Below are 21131 nucleotides of genomic sequence, written 5' to 3'. Positions count from 1 at the left end.
AAGACAAATCTCCTAGGCAAACATACAAGTTATACTTAAAAAAAAAATTCTATTCCCAAGATTAAACATAGAGAATTTTTGGATTATCTGCTCCATTAGTGCAGATATTTGAGTTTAGTGCTGAAATGTATTCATTATTATATTCATAGCTCTTCAGGTGGCTAGACATATGGAAACCAATGAGGCATTTTATTTGATTTTCAGCTTAAGATGAGTCAGTCTTGTGATGTGTCTGCCAAGGAACTCGTGATATCTGAGGGTACATTACAAAAAGTATAATACCCCCTCCTCAAAAAAAGAGGGGGGAGTTTCACTTTATCCTGTGCTGGCCATTGTGTTCAGTTCAGGTGCTGCATTTTAGGGAGGGCATTATCAAATTAGAAGGCTCCCATCATTGGATAACCATTATACTAAAGACATGTGATATTATCTCATACAGTTAAATTTATTAGGCTCCTGCACGGGGTAAGGCAGCCTATTAAGTTCCAGTGATATAAATATTAAGAAAGAGTCCCTTCCCTCAGTGATCTGACATGGTGGGGGTGGGGTGGTGATAGAAAGGAGATATATTGTGGATATAAGTATACAGCTACTTTAGATATATGACTATATGTGTTTGTTGTTCAGTTGTTTAAGTCATGTCTGACTCTTTGTGATTCCATTTGGGGTTTTTCTGACAAAGATACTAGAGTGATTTGCCATTTCCTTCTCCAGTTCATTTTAGAGGTGATGAAACTGAGTCAAAGAGGGTTGTGTTGCTCCCAGAGTTACATGGCTAGTAAGTGTCTGAAGCCAGCTTTGAATTCAGGAAGATGAGTCTTTCTGTGAGTAGTTACAGAGTAAATACATTGTAATTCGGGAGAGAGACTGTGCTGATAAGGGAAGGGGCAGCTGGGACAAAAGTCCTTTTGTAGTAGATCCAAGAACTTCAGACATCTGGCCTCGGATATGGATTATTGTAGCCTGAGATCACTGGAAAAAACGAATCAGAATCTTGGTGAAGGCAACTGGGAGCCAGAATGAGAGTTTAGCACAAGAACAGGTTTTCTGGGGATAAGCCAAAAAAAAAAAAAAAAGAGTTTTTTGCTTTTCCTTATCATCCTGGTGGGCAATAGAGACAGTACTAAATTAGGGGTCAGAGCACCAGGTTCAAATCATTGTATGCCTGAAGGACCCTGGCCAGGTAACGGCTCTGGCTCCTACTTCTCCCTTCTGTAAAAAGAATTTTGGATTAGATGACCTTATGATCCCTTCCCACCCCTAAGTCTGTGATGCCAGTAATCTTCTGAAGCTCCAACAGTGGCCACAGGCCCTCCGAAAGAGAACTGAACTCATTCAGGAAGGACAAGTTAGGGCTTTATTTACAGAGAAAACACAAAATGGAAAATGTGTCTAAACAACCTGTGGCAATTAGTGCTTGAAGCAATTCTCTTCCCATGTGAATCCAACAAACCAGAATGGTTTTCCACTCGTGTTGTAAACTTGGGCCTGAACTAGGCTGGCCGTGGTCTTTGGGGTTTTTGTGATCACTGCTGCTGTTGAAGCTTTTGGGATTAGAGGAGAGAGGCGGTTTTCCCTTTTGGGTAAGGCAAACAAATCACTAGTTGCCAAACCATTAGAGGCCATGTTGGAGTTTCAGGGGGGAAGGCCATTCTACAATGTTCTAGGAGGTATATTCAACTCAAGCGTGGCCGCTGGATTCTCAAGTCTTTGTCCTGCTGCATGAAAACTCCCGCTCAAAGCATTCAAACACCCAGATCCTTGATCATCTGGACTTTGGCTCTGCTCTTCTGGGACTGGATAACAGCCAAGGGACACCTCTAGGAATGCTGATGTCAATCAGGAAGGAGGCTGTGGCTAATGCCTCCAACACTGGCATCTCCCTGAAATTGACACTCAGTTTTGACCAGCTGTTCCTTTGGAGAAAAACAAACAAACAAAAATACTCTCCATCATGATAACCTCTTGTATTATTTAAAAAAACAAAAACAAAACAAAACAAAACAAAACATTGATGAACTTTGGAGATGTTAAAGTATGTATTGTGTTTCTGGTCTTTCCTCCCTTTCTCCTTAATTCTCCTTGGGCATAAAAGGTATTTTTTCTATATGTATTCTTTCCAATGCTTGGTATCCACAATGCCTTTTGTGAGTGTATTTTTTAAAAAATGGGGCAACTAGGTGGTGCAGTGGATAGAGTGCCGGCCCTGGAGTCAGGAGGACCTGAGTTCAAATCTGGCCTCAGACACTTAACACTTACTAGCTGTGTGACCCTGGGCAAGTCACTTAACCCCAATTGCCTCACCAAAAAAAAAAAAAAAGGCTTTCAGTTCAACACAGTGAGTGACATAATAGAACTTTTAAAACAATGGGAGGTATGTCATTATTACATTTTAAATGATATTTTAAAGCTGTGTGGGACTGTTTTAAAAACAAAAAGGAAATGTTGCATAATGGAAAAAATCAAATAGGTAAGATAAAATCAAAACTTGTGCAGACTAGTTTACACCCAACCCAAGACCACACATGGCTGGAGAGCAATCAATATTTTTCTCCTCTAAATTTTATTTCCAATTGTACCTATCCTCTCTCATAAAGGGATGCATTCCCTCAGATACTGTGTGGTGATCCAAACCCATAGTCCCCCACCTCTGATAAGAAGAGGAAGGGGCAAGGCCTCATCATATCTCTTGGGAAGAGACTTTTTGTCCAATAACTGGGAAAACTAGAGGGTGATATTAAAAAAAAAAAAAACTATTTATACAAGGCATGGGCCAGTAAATGTGTGTTTTGGGTTGTTGGTTTTTTTTTTTTTTTGCCAGTAAATGTTTAACAACAGGCTCTCTCTCCGACTTTCTAAATTCTAGACATCAACAGACCAAAAATTCATGATGGGATGTGTATGTAGCATTGGCAGATTTCTGAGGTGTAGATGCTCATTATGAAAATGTAACTATTACAAAGACAGGCTGGTTTCTGTTCATCTATGATTTAGACCCACTTTCTCAGTCTTCATTTCATCCATTTATTTACTAATTTGTTTATTCCTCTTTTTATCTGTCTGTCTATCTGTCCATCTGTCCCAAACTATTTGATTTCCTATACATAGAATGCATGTTCACAGCATGCTATCAGCATGTTTACAGAGCTCTCTTAGTCTGAGATTGAGAAAGTTGCCTGGACCATTCTGTAGTTAAATGACTTGCCCAGAGTCACTCAGCCAGTATCAATCAAGGAATCAACCAGCCTTTATTAGGCACTTCCTCCTGGCAGGGTCTGTGCTAAATGCAAAAAGTACCAAACAAATGTGTGTTTTTTGTTGTTGTTGTTTCTTTCTTAAAAGTTCCTGTTTTCAATGCATTCACATTCTAACTAAGGGAGCAAACAATCCTAGGCATGTAAGTAATACATAGATGGGATACATCTTCAAAGGAGCCAAGTGCATTCCAGACTTGGCAGATAGAGGGTGCAAAAGCATGGAGGTGGTAAATGGAGTGTTGACTGCTATGGCTAGACCACCGATTTCCCAAAAAGGAATAATGAGTAAGAATCCCAGATAAGCCTTGAACCTGCGTCTTTCGGACTCTGAGACCACATGTCTATCCACTATACCTCACCATCTCTAATGGAAAAATCTGCATGTGAAGGGTAGTGGGAAGACAAGCAGGCAATTCACTGTTGGATCTGGTCTTGAAAACAACTTTAAATCATGCAAGAAAATCAAAACCCTTTATTTGCTTTGACCCTGAGATCTCACCACTGAAACTCTATGCCTGGAAAATGACTGACAAGAAAAGGCCCCTATGTCTGCATGATCAGACATTCCTGACAGTTCTACTTGCAATTGCTGAGCTTCAGACAAAGCATGTGGCCGACAACTGGGGACTGGGTGAACATATGTGTGATGGATGGTTATTGCGGGGCATGGAATGGCAGATATGAAGACTTCAGGAAAACATGGGTTGACTTATGTTTTGTTTTAACATGCTCGGTATGGAATGATGCTAAGTGAAGAAAGCAGAGCCAAGAGAACATTCTACACCAAGACTCCAATCATGTTAATAAAGACAGGGCTAAGAGGCAGCAAATGATTCCAATATGGCAGATGAGCTCTAAAAGTATCAAATTAAAACACACATTCTTCTTCTGAGCTATCTATAAGCTGAAAATGGAGGAAATGGCCTCTGTTATCCATTGCAATTTTGCTTTTAGGCAGGCTTGCTTAACTGTTTTCAAAAATTGTATTTTGTTAGGGCAGCCTTTTCACTGCTTCATCACCCCCTCCTAGTTGGTATATTAAGGCCATTTATAAGTAGCCAGAATAAAGTAACAACAGCAGGCAATGAAAACCCTAAAGTCACCTACCTACAATCTCCAAGATCAAAGGAACATGATTTGCGAACAGTATCATATATAACCAAAAATCACTTCCTGAGACTATGTGTTGAATCGGGGGAAGCCCTTCTTGTCAGGGGCTTTTGGTTCTATGATATGTAAATCTCAGATAAGCTCTGGTCAGCCACAGTGTGTCCAGCAGAACACCAACTGTTGCTAATAACTTTGGGATGACATGCTAACTTTAAAGTTCTACTAACAACTTTGACATGATTTGGATGTTAATGAACTAACTCCAAGGTGGCACAGAGAAGATTTAGTCTCTTCTCCCCCAAACCATATAAAATGTGACCCCAAACTCATACCCCTTCTCCCTAGCCCTCTTCTATCTCCTAAGGGTCTATGCTGCTTGAGTGCTCCCAATTCTAATCCTCAGGGACATGGGACATCCTCTCCCCATCCTCTTTCCTCCCACTGCCCGTCTTCCTTCACCAGCCCATCTATGTCCTCACATCATCTGCCTCTGTACCTCTTTTCTGCACTTTCTGTGCCTGTTTACCCCTATACACTCTATGCCTTATTAAAATGTGATTGGGAAATTGATGTCAAAATTTCTTTTTACATGTAATTTGGAAAAATAAAATTTTAAATAGACTAACTAAATAAATAGATAAATAAGTAAATGAATGAATGAATGAATGAACTTAAAAAAATGTGATTGGAGCCTCACTCCCCACTGCCACCATGTTCTTCCCAGTGAGTACCCAAGGACTGGGCACATCTTCTCATTTCATAATTTCATACATTAATGAGCTATTCCAAAGCTATCTTGTGCCATGGATGCTTTTCCTTATACCCTTTTCTCTCTGAAAGGCCATGGGGAGCCCGCAAGGACTTTTTAGAGGAGGGCAACCTGAATAGATGAGGAATCTATAGGTTTTGGTGAACAGACCATGGGGCTGGAGGCAGATTGCCTGGACTCAGTGTTTACTTAGCTACCAGCCCATGCAGGTGTGGGTGAGGAATTTATTCCCTTTAAATGTCAGTGTCTCTATCTTTGGAATGAAGGGGTTGGGCTAGAGCAGGGGCTCCAGGAAGGGAGTCTGTGCATAGATTTCAGGGACCCATAATCTTGCAGAGAAAAAACAAAAGCAACTTCATTGTCACTAAACTTTGGTTTCTTTTGTGGTCTTGATGTGGAATGGAATTAGGGTCAAATTGATCGTGAGTCATCTCAAAACAATGACAAGACTCAGTAACTCGGTTTCCCAAGTTTTATTGCAATACTCTGAGTGACCACAGGGAGAGAACCAGAAAAGTGGAAAGGTATCTCTTGAATAAGGAAAGAAAAGATTGTTATATTTATAGTATGGATAGATTGATTACCAGTCTCACTATAATAATCTCCACCCTAGGGAGGTACTGGGGAGGGCCTGTCCTCATTATAATAATTTCAACCCTAGGGAGGGACCGGGGAAGGCCTGTCCTCCTCATGATAATAATTTCCACCCTAGGCAGATACGGGGGAGGGCCTATCCTAATTGGGAGTTCCTGGGGTCCTAAGCCAACCACCAAAGTGGGTACCTTTTTCCGTGGAGGTGGTTTTGGGGGGTTTACACGTCATAAGGTGAATCTGGGGACAAATTTGGCCTTTTCTGCGCATGTCACCTTTTCATTCCCATGCCTGGTTTCATTTATCAGTTAGAATTTCTATCCCCTGTCTGTGTATCATTGTTATAGTTAAGGGCTCCATGACCTGCCTCTTTATGTTCCTGTTATCAGTGCTGATTGATGTGGGTATGAGAACCTAGGCCCTGACTTGTATTCATGAAGACTCAAGTCTTAAGTTATCCATTAACTGGGGTCTGAATCCCTCTTAGAGCTCAGATCTGAATTAGAGCATTTATGAAGGGAATGCAGCTCTTTCTGTATTCATGTCAATGTGTGCTGTCAATTGTCTACTTAGAACCCTGGGATTTGAGAACTGGAAAGGAACATTCGGTCCAACGTTCCCCAACTCTTTTGAAAGACAAACAAGTAAAATGAAATATGCCCCTGCCACCTGGTCATCCCTATTCTTGACCTCTTTCAGGGCTAATAATAATTAGTGCTTACTAATTTGCCAGTGGGAGGGGGTGGTTTTGGGGGGTAGGGGGGCAACTAAGTGATGCAAGGGATATAATTCTGGGTTTGGAATTAGTAAGATTCCTCTTCATGAGTTCAAATCCAGTCTCAGACACTGACTGTGTGACCCCAGGCAAGTCACTTAACTGTTTGCCTCAGTTTCCTTTTCTGTAAAATGAGCCAGGGAAAAAAAGAAAAAAGATCACCCACTCCAGTATCTTTGCCAAGAAAACTCAAATGAGGTTAAGACTGAAAAAACAAACAAACAAACAAAAAAAACCAACTGAACAAAACTTTGTGCCAGTCTCTGTGCTTAAGCACTTTACAATTCTTAGCTCATTTCATCTTCACAACAACTCCATAGGTGCTATCTTTATCCCCATCTTAAAGATGAGGAAAATGGGGCAAACAGAGGTTAAATGATTTGCTTAGGAATCACACAGCTAGTAAGTGTCTGAGGCTAAATTTGAACTCAGATCTTCTATCCACTGTGCCACCTAAAAGCTGCCCCACTAATAAACTCATTACCCCAATGCAGCCACTGTGTGTTAGGACTTCCTAATCTTGGGGGCAGCTAGGTGGCACTGAGGATAAAGCACTGGTCCAGGATTCAGGAGGACCTGAGTTCCAACGCAGCCTCAGACACTTGACACTTACTAGCTGTGTGACCCTGGGCAAGTCACTTAACCCTCATTGCCCTGAAAAAATAAAGAAATACATAAATAAAGTAAATCTGGTCATAGTTTATATTCTATTCCAATGGCCTGTAAGGTCCCTTTCAGCTCTAAATCTAGGACTATGTAAAAAGGACTTCCTAATCTTGTTAAGCTTCTACAGTGGCTCCTACCACAACCACTACTTGCTAGTTGTCTTATCAGAACAGAAATCAATCAGTCCCTGTCCTCCTAGAGCTCACTGAGGTTCTATGAACTGCACATTTTTCTCTTAGCTGAGGACCAAACAGAAATGATGTCTTCTTACCAGCCCAGACAATGATTTTGCTGAGCTGGCCATGGCAGCCCCCCTCAGAATGATGACATCCAGGCTCTGTCAGGCTGGCCCCTCACTGGGGGCCAAAGTTCTTCCCTGACTGAACCTCCAAGAGCTGAAGACATCCCCCACGAGCTCCACTGAGGCACCAAACAAGGACTTTAGGAAAGGAGGGGGTGGGGAGCACATTAGAGAAGGTTTCTGTGCTCACAGGCCCATGAAACCACCCCAGCTGGAGCAGATTCAGCCAATAGCAGCCTCCTCTCCTGGGACTGAATTCCTTTCCATGTAGCTAATGCTTGGTTTGATGTCTTTGGTAAGGAGGCCTTTGGCCCCTCCAGCTCATTAAGCTAGAGAGAGCTGAGCGTTCACCCTCCAGCCCTGTGGCCTAGCTCTGTTAATCTAATGTGATCTGTCTAACTTCTCACCTGAAGTGAGGTAGGAACCTAGCCCCTGGCAGAGCCAGGAAGAGGAAGCCGGGCAGCCAGTGAAAAACTGGACCCAGAGCTGCCTCTGTGCAGGCCTTGGAGGCCTCTGACCCTCAGGTGTGGGCTCTCATGGAAGGAAAGACAAACTCACAACTCCCCCCCCCCCAAAAAAAAAAACACAACCCAACAGTTCATGTGAATCATCAGTTTAGAGCTGGGGGGGACTTAAAATACCATTAACTCTCTCTCCCCCGATTTTACAAAAGAAATCGAGTTCCTGAGGGCCCAAATAGGTAAGATTTGAACCCAAGGTCTGACTCAACCAGACCACCCTTTGAGAAAAAGCAAGCAAAGGGCATGGGCTCCTTCTCTTCTAGGTGGGAAGGTCTCAGGGAAGCCTGTAGCCCCCGAGCTCCCCTTGGCCTTTCCCCCCACCCCCCATTCCCCTTCTTTGTGCTGGAAGCCTCCATGTTGTCATTCAGGCAGAGATCGTCATCCGTTTCCTTTCTAAGCTTTATCTTGATCCGAGGCTTCTGAGAAGCCCAATGGTGTCCTTCCCCCCTGCCCCTTTTTCTTCCCCTACCCACCATCCCATGGGGCTTTACCCTGAAACAAGGAGATCTTTGACTCAGCCTTCTGTCTTCCTAGACATTATCTTGTGGTTTGTTAAAGTAGTTGTCTGTTTGACCTGAGCACCAAACACTTCAGAGCCCAGTGATCCAGCACATTCAAAGTCAAAGATGCCCTGTGGCCTCAAGACTTTGGGGGACTCCCAGTGTGGAGACTCCTTCTACAAAGCCAACCAACGCTTTTCTGACTCGTAGATGAGCTCTAGGGATGTTCCGGGTGCACAGGGGTGTGAAGGGGCACAGGGGTGTGAAGGGGCACAGGGGTGTGAAGGGGCACAGGGCTGTGAAGGGGCACAGGGGTGTGAAGGGGTACAGGGGTGTGAAGGGGTACAGGGGTGTGAAGGGGCACAGGGCTGTGAAGGGGCACAGGGCTGTGAAGGGGCACAGGGGTGCGAAGGGGCACAGGGCTGCGAAGGGGCACAGGGCTGCGAAGGGGCACAGGGCTGTGAAGGGGCACAGGGCTGTGAAGGGGCACAGCTGACAAGAGGTGAGACTGAAGGCTCTACTCTCTTCCAGCCAGCCTGGCCTTGCTGGCTGGTCCTACCTTCATGACTTTGCAACATTTGACACTGGTGAAGTGGCAAGAGGGCTGAGCCTGATTTCAAACATGGTCTTAGACACTTCCTAGCTGAGTGATGGGGAAGTGAGGGCGGGGAGGAGAGGGCTGAAGCCTGAAAAGTCAGAAGAACCATGAGGGGAATAAAGCTTGGCTTGCTTGGGAAGCTTGCCAAAATGCAGGCCCCAGGAAGACGTCCCCACTGGGATAAAGGGCTTCCTTCTCATTTGAGGGCAGGTGACCACCTCTCAGGTATACTGAGATGGGGGATCCTTTTAGGATTGTTACAAATGCCTATAACCCTTCTAACTTAGAATTCCCTGATTCTAAAATAAAGGAGTTTGATGGATCTCAAGGGTCACTTAGTCCAAACCTCTCTTACAGATGAGGAGACAGGTCCAGTGAAACAAAGTGACTTAAGCAAGGTCACACAGCCAGTGCAAGGACACCAGTCTGAAACTACCCTCTCTGTGTCAAGCCCATGTGCTGTGACTCTGGACTGAGCTTTTTGACCAATCAGGCTTTAGGGCTGTGATGACCCAGGAGGCATAATCTAGCTACTTAGCAGAAATCCGGGGTACCTTAACTTGCTCCCCTTTCCTTCTTCCCTGTATTCTTCGCTTCCACTTGGAGGCCTCCTGGCACTATTGTTATTTGTGGGAGGTCTGTGTTCTCTAACAATTTCCTGTTGACAGAAATTCTATAGACACTGCCCCACTTCTCCCCCTCCCCCTCCCCATCATTTTTTTTTTTTTCTGTTTTGAAAGCATTGGCTGAGCTGGGCTAAGGGCAGCATCCTCTTTTGGGCCCCCCTTGGCCAATCAGGCAGGGGATTATTGTGGGCTATATCTGCCTGGTAGAATTGGAAGGATTTCCCATTGGCCAAGTCCAAAACTTTAGTCACTAAATGTTGAGCCCCAGGGACTGCCTGAGGGGGCAGGGGGAAAGGTCAGGAAAAGCAAGGTTCTCCTCTTCCTGTTTCTTCACAGAATCATGAGATTTCTTAAATCTCTAATTAAAAAAACTCAAACTCAAGTCAAATGGTGCTGTTTCATCTCTTCCATCTGGATGTTCTCTAAGTTCGAGCTCCTGACCCAGCTCTGCCTGCGAGCTTGCCATCCTGCGTGCTTCCTCTCCTTGTCAGCCCATGGGCCCATTGCAGGGAGTACCCCCAGTGTGCCAGAGGCTTTCATCCACTCAATATGTGTTTTGTTTTGGTTTTTTTGTTTGTTTTTTTGGTGAGGCAATCGGGGTTAAGTGACTTGCCCAGGGTCACACAGCTAGTAAGTGTTAATTGTATGAGGCTGGATTTGAACTCAGGTCCTCCTGACTCCAGGGCCAGTGCTCTATCCACTGCACCACCTAGCTGTCCCCATTCAATATGTTTTGAAAGTTCTTTTCAGAGAAAGGCGTTTGGATGTACTTGGTTTGCTCTCCTTTTCCTCCCCATCTACCTAAAGTAGGAAAATCTTCTCTGTTTTTGCCTCTGCCTCTGTCAGGAGCTGGTCACATAAGATGCAGAGGAGCCTTGTGGTTGTCTAACCTGCAGTCTGATTCAGTTAGCAGAAGAGATCACTGAGCTTGGGAGGTCCACTGAGAGGGTCCTGTAATCTCTTGTTAAGGTTGTCCTGGGCCTCTAGTGAGCCTGGTGTGCCCGGCCTAGGCCCTTGGGCTTCCCAGCCGATCTCTGCACCAGAAGGGGAGGCGAGGTGCGTCCTGTGGGGTATGGGCTGGTTTGACTTCTCTGCTGGAGGGAGGCGGGGATCTGGCACAGCAGACAGGCCCAGGGTCTATCTGGGATCTTCCCCGGAACCTCGTTTTCTGCCTTTTTCTGAATCTGCTGAAGATCCTGTTATTAGGAGGCTCTGAGGCTTCCTCTGGCTTTTCTTTGTACATCCCCAGCAGCTCAAGTGGCCTTTTCCCCATTCAGACCCAATAAAAGTGATGGCATTAGAGATTTGTAAAGAGACAGAACTCAAGCTCTGGCCACTTGACCTCTGGCCCTGCTTCCTGGTGCCCCTGCAAAGCCGACTTGCATTCCAGAAGTTTGGGGAGCAACCATCCTCTTCTCCCCCCTTCATGCCCTAGCCTCGGCTTGGGGGCAGTCCCCTTAGCAAGGGTCCCAGCCAGTCTCTAGTTCTGTAGGTAAGAAAGTAGAGACTCAGAAAGGCCCAGTGTGATTGACCCCAAGGTCAGGCCAATGGAAGGAACCGACCTGGGATCCAAACTTCATCCTCGGCTTCGAGCTCCATAGCTCCCTCTGCTCCCCCTCGTCCTCCCCCCCCCAGTGCACCCCTACTTCCCCACTTCAGACTCAGACAAAAATAGCTAAACCCTGAGCGCTCTGCAGAGCACCACGTGCCCGCAGCATGATTGAGTGAGTGGATGCGAAGCCTTTCATCCAGCCCAGAGCGGCAAAGGCGAAGGTGTGCTGAGGCAGAGTTTACAGGCTCCCAGACCTCCCAAGAGGTTCTAATGGAGAGGAAGGCAGAGGCGGCCCAAGCCTGGCTTTAAGGGTCAGGATCCTCGTTGGTGCCCCTCGGGGCCCAGCTTCTTTCAAAGCCCAGCTTGGGCTCCACCTCTGCCACACACGAGGCCTCTCCCACTGTTCCTACTCAGTAGCGGCTTCTTCCTCTGGAATCTGTGCCCCTGTAGCATTGCTCTGAGTCCCCAGTGCCTAGCTCAGAGCTATGCAGAGTAGGCACCACCCTTCTTTCTTCCTGTTGAGGGCCCTGTGATCCCCACCCCCCAGTTCCCAACCTCAGAGCCTTCCCTCCCTCTTCCCTTCCCCTGTTCCCCCCCCCTCTCCATTGACTCCCAGAACCAAAACAGTTGCTGTGCCTCTCTCTATCCCATGTCCAGTATCCATCTCTTCTCCTCTCACACAGTGGGGGAGGGCCTAATTCAGGTTCTCAGCCCTTCTCACAAAGACCGCTGGGATAGCCTCCTGGTTTGGGCTCTTTATTTCAATCACCTCCCTTTCCAGTTCACCCTCCCCACAGCCATGGAGGAAATTGGCCCTCCCCTGCTCATACACCACTAGTGGCTCCCTATGGCCTCTGGATTCTTCTGTTTGACATTTACTGTCCTTCATGAGGCCCAGCTTCAGCCAGCTTCTCCAGGCTCATGACCCCTCGTTCTGTGGCCCAGCCAAACTGACCGATTTATTGGTCCTCTCTCCTTCCCTCCTCTCTGTTGTTTCTTCTCCTGTCTTGGTGCTTCGGTGGAGGCTTCACCTGCTAACCAGGTCATCTGTCATTGACTTTGTAGGGAGACTGTCTTTACATGGATGTTCTTTCCCCCAAAGAAAAGAAGTCCCTGGAGGGCAGAGCTGGTCCACCATGACTTGGTGATTAGCACCCACCCGGGGCCTGTCCCACAGCAGGTCCTGATCCATGCTCGGTGATGCATTGGTCACTTTGGCTTTCAAGGCCGGAAAAGAAGAACCCATTGTTTATATTTTGAGGGTTCAAGGGCTTTCTGGGTGGGAGGGAAGCATGTTACTGAAGCCTGTAAATAACAGGGTGGAAGTCAGTTATTTAGCTGAGTCACAAGCCCGCTTGGGAGGGCATGAATGGCCTGCAGAGAGAGAGACAGAGACAGACAGAGGCAGAAACAGAGAGACAGAGACAGAGACAAAGACAGAGGGAGAGTGAGCGAGAGCCAGAGAGCCAGAGAGCCAGAGATAGACAGAGAGAGAGACAGAGACAGACAGAGACAGACAGAGACAGAGACAGACAGACCGAGGCAGAAACAGAGAGATACAGAGAGACAGGGAGTCATGGGATGGGGTGAGCCATACTGCCAGTGTTGTGTCAGATGTGAAATAATCAGAGATCGATGATTGTGCATTGCTTTTCATGTGCAAGGGGTGTGTGTGTGTCTGAGAATGTGTGTGCACACGTGCATGCTCTCTCAAGCTCTCTCACCTTCATCTGAAGTCTAAGTATCCGTCTGGAATGGGGAAGGGCAGATAAGGGGAGCAAAGGTCCGACGGGGCCATTCTTGGGAGTGTTATCTGCAGTTTTAGTCGAGGGTTCCCCATCGTTAGATATGCCTGGTTATCTGAATCTTCTCACACTTGTATTAGATCAGTCATGCCCACAGACAAAGATGCAGACCTGTGATTGGGCCCAGAGGGGGCTGGGGAATGAGCCAATGATACTCTGACCCAGGTTGTGAAGCCCAGCTTCATGGTAGCTTTTGTGGTTTTGCAGAATATGAGCCGCTGAAATGGAAAGAACCCTAAAGGTCATTCTTTCCAACCACCCACATAGGCAGGAACTTTTCCTCTAACATCATCTGCTCCCATGGTTGCATCTCTACGCAGATGACTGGCAGATTCAGGCATCCATCTTTATTCTGTCTCCCCAGCTCCCACGTCACATCACCAATGGTCTTCTGGACAGTTTGCATGGGCCTGTCCTGTAGCCATCCCACAATCAGCAGGTCCAAAGAAAAACCCTCTCTGCAGCCAACTCATCCCTCTTTTGAACCTCCCCATTGTTGCTTAGGGTGCCACCACCCTTGTACCATCAGTCACTCAGGCAGTCGGTCAATCTCGTCGTCACTCCAAACTTCTTTCTTTCCCTTACCCAGACAATCACCAGAGCTTGTTTCTGCCTCCACAGCATTCTCACCTCTCTCCTTGCCTCTCCTCTCAGGGCCTCCCCCCGAGTTCAGGCTCTTCACTGTCTCTTGGCTGATCCATTGCAATAGCCTCCTTCTTGGTCTCCCTGCCCTAAGCTTCTCCTCACCCCAATGCATCTTCCCCTGACATGGCTAATCTTTGGGATCTTGCGGCTTCCATCTGGCCCTTTAATCTCAGTCTAGCTCAGGCTTACTATGAGCTTGTAAGCCACCAGAATTCAGTGACAAGGACTTTATATCCTCAGACTTGGTGCTTCCAAAGTGTCTGCTTGGTGAACCTGACTCTCTGGGCTGGCCCCGCACCCTTCCTTCCCTCTACTCCAGTGCTGCTGCCCCTCCTCACTCTTGTCCAACAACTCTCTTCCACCTTGACCTTAGCTCCATCCTAATGGCCGACTCAGAAGAGCAATGCTTACAAGTCTTTCAGAAGGACTTTGGGCCAGTTACCCAACTTACGCCTTCCTCCTTATTGGGTTTATAATGGAATTAGGCTTTTGGATTTGGAGTTAGATGACCGGCACTTGAATCTTATCTCTTCTACTTATTTATGTGATTGAGAAAAGTCAGTAAGCATTTATGAAAGCTCTGCTGTGTGCCAGCCACTATTCTCAGGTCTGGGAGTAAAAATATGAAAGGCAGCCCCTGCTTTCAAGGAGCTTACAATCTACCGGGGGACAAGTGAACACAACGGGAACCTCTCTGGTCCTTCTTTTCCTCCTCTGTGTCAAGCCTAAAATTCTGACTGTGTTTACAATCTAATGAGTGGTTGCCTTAAATTAGAAGCTTTAGCACCAGTCTTCGGGCATTAAACATTTGTTAAAATATATTAGGGGTTAGGAGAGAGAGAGAGAGAGAGAGAGAGAGAGAGAGAGAGAGAGAGAGAGAGAGAGAGAGAGAGAGAGAGAGAGAGGAAAAGCCGCCTTCACCTAGCTATCTAAGAGAGAGAATCTGTCTCCCCCTGCCAGCCAGTTCCCAAACCAAAAGAGGAGTGATCCCCTTCGGCTTCTTCCAGAAGCCCCCTGTGAAACAGGAAGCAGGGCCGTCCTCCACAGCTCCAAGCTAATTGGCTGATAGCATTGATTGGCATGACTAACAGGCAGTGAATACTGGATGCCAGGCAGCTTCTGGATGCTAAGTCACATGTTTTCTTTTCAGGATGTCTTTCTCAGCAAGGTGGTGGTGTTCCGATTCTCACATATGTAACATGAAGTGATCAACTTCTGTTCCCTGGATGTCCCCACGTGTCACCTGTTCCCAGAGGGACTTTTAGGTGCCACATGCTGTTCTCTTGGGCTCCTGGGGACCACCTTCCCACAGATAATGTCAGGGCATCATTCAAAATATCTAGACCCAATTGTAGCCTTGCCCTGCCTCCCATGTTTTATCAGATTTAGAGAGGAATGTGGGGGATAGGGTACAGAGCTTTCTGAATTAGAGGTGTGTGTGTGCATGCACATATATGCACATGCATACACATACATGCACACACACAGATACACACCCTAAACTTGGGAAGGTCCAGGTGCTTCTCTGTCTCAGGGCATCATTCTCTGACTTGACTTTGACTTTTACACCAGATGGATTATCGGACACCTGGCAATATGGATTCAGTCTACAGGAAAAAACAAAAAACAAAAACAAAACAAAACAAAAAAATAATCCCCTCATGGACTTAAAAACCTTGATATCTTTTCACTTCTGTATCACAGTTATTTTTAAATATAGTGTCTCAAACCCAGTAAGACACCCGTTTTATCTATACTGGGTTTTAGGAAATCATTTATTCACACCATGGAATTAAGTGGGGTCTGTAAGGTGATTTCTGTTCTAATTCCATTGAAATCTGTCATTTCCTTCTTTTTCTCTGCTTCTCAAAATCTTAAGACTTTGACCTCTGTTTATATGGGACAAGGGAAGAACATATTTTGCAGTGCATCTAGTAGATTAACTGTCAGAGCTTTGCATGTGAGATGATTATTCTTTTCCAAGTGAAAGAGTTAGTTGTGATGACCTCCCTTCAATCTCAGTCTCTGAGCCATGAGCTCCTGCCATAGTGTGATCTCTCTGTGCATCAGTTGTGAAGGAACCAGTGCTGATTGTGGTTTGGCCTCATTGTTAACCCAGGGAAGGCTTGTGGTGTTTGGTGAGTAAGTTCTGGTACCTCTGATAGAGTTTCAGAGAACCCCAATCTCTGTATGATGCTTGAGGTTTACAAATGTGTGTAGTTGAGCAAAGGAAAGGAAGAAAGGATGGAACAGGGAAGAGGAGGAAGAAGGGAGGAGGGGGAAGCCTAGGCTGGGGTGGGGGTGGTGGGCTGGGATACATGGTTGAAAAAAGGGGGGCATTTCTATAAAACATGAAATTATCTCTTAAGGGTTCTAAATGTTACCACTGAGTCATTTTCAAATCTGAGATTGACTCTCCTTCCTGGTTCTGTGACATTTGGAGGACATTTTCATTTGATCAGAATCTGCTTAGAATATGAAGATAGCCATTTTTTTATAAGCTGCCTGGCCTTTCAACTGGGCCTTTATAAATTTTACACATATGCACACAGACACAAATATACACACATTCACATACCCAAACTCACACATACATATATGCATGTGTGCACACCCATAATTCACACACAAATACACTTGCATGTACTCACACATATGCAAACACATATACCATAAACATACACACATATACATTCACACGCACACACCTACACACCTACACACACATGGTGATATGCATATTCACACAATGCACACATGTACACTCAACATGCAGGCACACATGTAGTAAATACAAACACATTACATGCATATACATGTAAATAGAAAGAAGACTCGGTGGGCGATTTCCTGTAGCAAACTCTCTAGATGATGAAGCTCCCTTCACCAATGCCACCTTCTCTGCCACCTGCAGGCTAACAAAATTGCCTGGTTACATTTATATGAGAGGAGGAAGGGGTCCCGTGCTTATGCTCCGAGCTGGCAAGCAGCTGGACCTGCTTCGTTGGTGCTTACAGGCTTTGTAGGTCGGAGAGATGTGCTCATGGCAAGGACACTCATGATATCAAGAGAGTCCTGGCTTTCAATACTGTCAATGATGCTTGCTGCCTGTGTGGCCAAGAGAGAATCACCTCATCTTGCTGAGCCTCAGTTTCCATATCTGTAAAGTAGGGATAATCAAGCCTCTAGCTTGGATTTCAAAGGCTGTTGGCCAGGTTCACATGAGATGGTGGCTGGCAGGTGCTTTGTGGACCCCAACACTCCCGGTCAATGTCAACCATTATCCTTGTTGGGATTGCCATTAAGACACATAATAGCATGACTGAGAAGAGTGTTTGAGGCAGGTTGGTGGTGGTCAATGAGTGGAAAAGGGAATGATAGGAATGACGGTGCAAAGGACAAATGAGCACAGAGTTTTCTTCCCTCTAAAATGCTTCATTTTTGTTTGGTTAATCCCTGGGGTTTGTCATGTAGCTTGGCTCAAAGTGGGTGCTTAATAAATGCTCATTGGCTGGCTAGCAGGGACAATGACTACCAGAAGCATTTTCTTGATGCAAGTCAGACTGCTAGCACTCACAAGTTGCTGCTGTCAGTGCCCTATCTTCTTTGTAGCTTCCTCTGCCGTGGTGACATCCTTGACATTGGAATGACCTTCCATACTGGAAGGGCAGGCGCTTTCTAGAACCAAGAATGTGTGTGGGATGCTGCTCCAGGCTGCTTTTCCATCCATCTTTGGGTTTGCCACCACTGGGGGCAGTGCAAGAAGGAGCTGGACAAAGGGCTAGGGATTCTGGAGCCGGTAATTCGTGGACTGTAAGCCTGCCAACATGTCTCTCTTAGGTAAATCCCTTTGTTAAGAATAGAGAAGGCTGCTGACAATCCATAATTGGTGACATTGAGTGACAAAGTGGGAAGAGTTCTCATTCAAGTGTCCAAGGATGTGGCTGAATCCCCACATGGCCTCTTGGTGCATGAGTGACTGTGGGCAAGTCATTGCCCCTCTAAAGGCCTGTCTGCTGATGTGTAAAGTGAGGGGGTTAGACCATTGGCCTCTGGGGACCTTCCATCTCCAGCTCTAGGATCCAGTGTACCAGGCAAGGATGCCAGCTGCCCACCATCTTTAATAAAGGATGTAAGGCTTCATTCCTCTGCGTGACCTCTGACCACATCAAGTGATCATTCTCTCCCTGTGTTTCTCTCTCCAACAGTTTGCCGGGACTTTGCTGTGTTAGAGGACCACACGCTGGCGCACAATCTCCAAGAACAAGAAAGTGAGTTGTAGCACAGGCCGCCTTCTGTCTTTGTGGCCTTCAGTCAATCACGCTTCCAGAAGCCCAAGACCGTCCCAGTGCTGGTAGTTCACAGATGGGGCCATGGAAGGGGTGTGTGTGTGTGTGTGTGTGTGTGTGTGTGTGTGAATATTGACCCTTGGGGCCAACTAGTCCTTGGAGAGAAGAAATAAGATGTTAATGATTAGGAGCAAAGAGACCCACTGGGACCTTGCGGGGAACATTATGTAGGGAATAAATGGGGAGAAAGAAAGAAAATTGGAATATCCCCTTATGGGCCCTGTATTGTAAGAATAGGGGCTGTAAAGATGGTCTGGGGGTACAAGGCTTTGGGGGGACCCTGCCCCCCACTCAGAGCAGATGTTGATGGGTTATTGCCAAGGACACTGGCTTTATCCTCATTGTCCTTTTCCTGTCTCCTTGACTTTTGTGTGACCATGAGTGTCATTCTAGAGAGAATCTTACCCAAATGCAATGGTGTCTCATAGACCTAAATAGTTTCTTGGAATTTGCCATCCTTCATTGTTTTGTATCTGAACAGAGTGTAGGGCATGCATAAGTCTGAGTTGGCAAAAGCTCTTTTCTCCCTGGGAGTTCTCCACACCAATGAAATTCGAGGTCTGCTCCAAATAAAAAATAAAATTCCACCAGAAATGCAAAGAGTTGATGATGCGGTTTAGGGTGGGCAGGGCCTCGCTGACCCCTGACCTCTCACTGTCTTCTTTCAGTCGAACATCACTTGGCGTCCAACGTGCAGCGAAACCGCCTGGTTCAGTATGATCTGCAGGTGGCCAAGCAGCTCCAGGAAGAGGAGGACCTGAAGGCCCGAGCCCAGATCCAGAAACGCTACAAAGACCTGTGAGTCGGGTCCCTGAGTCCTGCAGGCTCTGACCTTTGCCCCGTCCCTTCCCCTCCATCCAGCTCCTGCAGACACCAACCTGAGCCTTTCCAGCTACTGCCATCTTAGGATCGTTTTCCTAAGAGGAGGAATAATAATAATAATAACAACAAACAACAACAAAAATGACTGACTCCCTAGTGCTTAGATATTTGTGAAGTGCTTCACACACACACACACACACACACACACACCCATCCCATAAGTGGGCAGTACAAGTTATTATCCCACTTTACAGAGAGCAGCTCGTATATGCCAGAGGCTGGACTGGAGCCCAAGTTTTCCAGGATTTATAGAATCCTGGAATGTCACAAGCAAGAGGGAACTTAGAGACACTGTCATGTTCAAACCCCAGGTCTTACAGAGCTCTGAGCCTAGAAATGACCAACAGGAGGAGTCTAAACTGGAGCTCTTTGCACCCACATTCCCCTTGTCTGGACCACAGGGCTACAGAGTTGGATGGGCGTTCAGCAACCATCTAGTTCGTAAACAAGAATGCTTTGGACTCTACGCCTCTGCTGGAAGACCTGCAAGAATGGGGAGCTCACTATCTCTCTTTGGGACATCTCTCCTTGTTAGGAGGCTTTTTTTCTACATGACATTTGAATTTATCTCTTTGCAACTCGTGCCTGTTGACTCTGAATGTTAGTGTTGGAAGGAAATGGAGGGCTCCTCTGAGTCGAACCATGTTATAGATGAGGGAAGCATTTAGAAGTTATTTGTTCAAGGACCCATAGTGAATGAGAACTGAGCTGGGGGATTTCCCCTGCTCTGCACATGGGTTCAGGTTCGCAGATCCAGTACAGAGATGCTCCACCTTGTACACAGCAGTCCTCCAAATACGAATCAAATAGAAGGCATAGAGAGGGCATTTTAACTGCCTCTAGATTTTGAAGGGTTAATATGTGGGTGAGGGCTAAGATGGGTTTATTTGGCCCTACAAGAAAGGACCAGGAGCATTAGGGTGAAGCAGCAAAGCTTGATTTCAGCAGGGGCAGAAGTGGCGACCAAACAGACAACAGAACTGTTCCCTGGGGGCTCATGGGCCACCTTGGGAGGGGCTGGGCTTCTTGCAATTCGAAGTCTTCTAGAAGAGACTCAGTGACCTCCACTTGTGATGTCACTGTGGGGATTCTCTTCCTCATCCCACTGAGGTGTGCCCTGATTCTGGGAGGACAAAACTGTTGCCCATGAATGACTTGGGAATAGGAGACCAAAGACCATGAAGTCCTTGTTGGGCTAGACTCGTGCTCAAATCACGAGGCAAGGTTCTGTCTTTTTCCTTTCCATTTCTTTTCTTTTTTTCCCTTTTCCTTTTCCCTTCCCTTCTGCTTCCCCTTCCCCTTTCTCTTTTCCTTTCCTTTCTTTCCCTTCCCTTCCTTTCCTTTTGTTAAGAAGAGGACAAAAGACCATCAACACTCATTCTTCCATGAAGATGCTCATCCTCCCTTTTCCTAGATTGTAAATAGGGAGACAGAGATTTGAGAAATAAAATGCCTTTATTTAAGTGGAATTTGTTGTGACTTCTATAAATAATTCACTGAAGAAAATCCAGTTGGAAGCTGAGCTCATTGGTGACATTATCTGGATGCCGATGCCTCACTTTCAGGGCAGCTGGGACTGGCTGGATATAGACCCCAGATTCAGGGACCTATACTGCTCACTTCAGGTCTCTTGAAGTTTGCATGAAACACAGCTAACTTCTGGTCTTTCGAAATATATCATTTGTCACTTAATCCCCTGAGTGTTGTGTCTCTTCTGGGACATGGGTAGGAACCATGGTCATTCACAAGAGTTGAGGTCAGTGAGCTGCTCCAGCTGGGGCCTGCAATGACCCTTTTCCCTCAGGGAAGGCCAACACACCCAGCCTGTGCTCCCTGCCCGTGCTCCCTGCAAGCTTATGGGAGGGACAAAGAAACCAATTGAGAGCAGCTGGAACATGAACTAGGTCCAAATCCAGATGGGTTGTTTTCAGCAGCCAAGTTCCAGCGGCCGGCTGTCTGGGCGTCCAGGCCTCTCCCGGCTCCATCCCTCTCGTTTTGCCTGGAGGTTGAGCAATCCGTTCCTTGTTAGGAAACCCATTGAGCAGAGGCAGGGACCCAACGCACAGTGATAGAAATTTTCAGTTTTTCTCTGCCTTGGTTTAAAAAAAATGAATTAGCTTTATAATCTCACTTAGAATAGAGATGAAACTTGTTTGTGCATGGCCCCAAAGGACAGGGTCAGAG

General features: G+C 46.3%; 1 protein-coding gene across 1 annotated transcript in view; it reads left to right on the top strand.

The window, feature by feature from the left end:
* Positions 1-21131, top strand: part of CCDC50 (coiled-coil domain containing 50) — a 77815-nt gene that overhangs the window by 24545 nt on the left and 32139 nt on the right. Inside the window, 2 exon segments of the mRNA XM_043997599.1 lie at positions 17925-17987; positions 18734-18863. Of these exon segments, the coding sequence (XP_043853534.1) occupies positions 17925-17987; positions 18734-18863 (193 nt within the window).

Source organism: Dromiciops gliroides, chromosome 3 (genome assembly GCF_019393635.1).
Source record: "Dromiciops gliroides isolate mDroGli1 chromosome 3, mDroGli1.pri, whole genome shotgun sequence".
NCBI classification, from domain to species: Eukaryota; Metazoa; Chordata; class Mammalia; order Microbiotheria; family Microbiotheriidae; genus Dromiciops; species Dromiciops gliroides.
The sequence above is the reverse complement of the archived record's forward strand: the minus strand, read 5'-3'. Positions and strand labels throughout refer to the sequence as shown.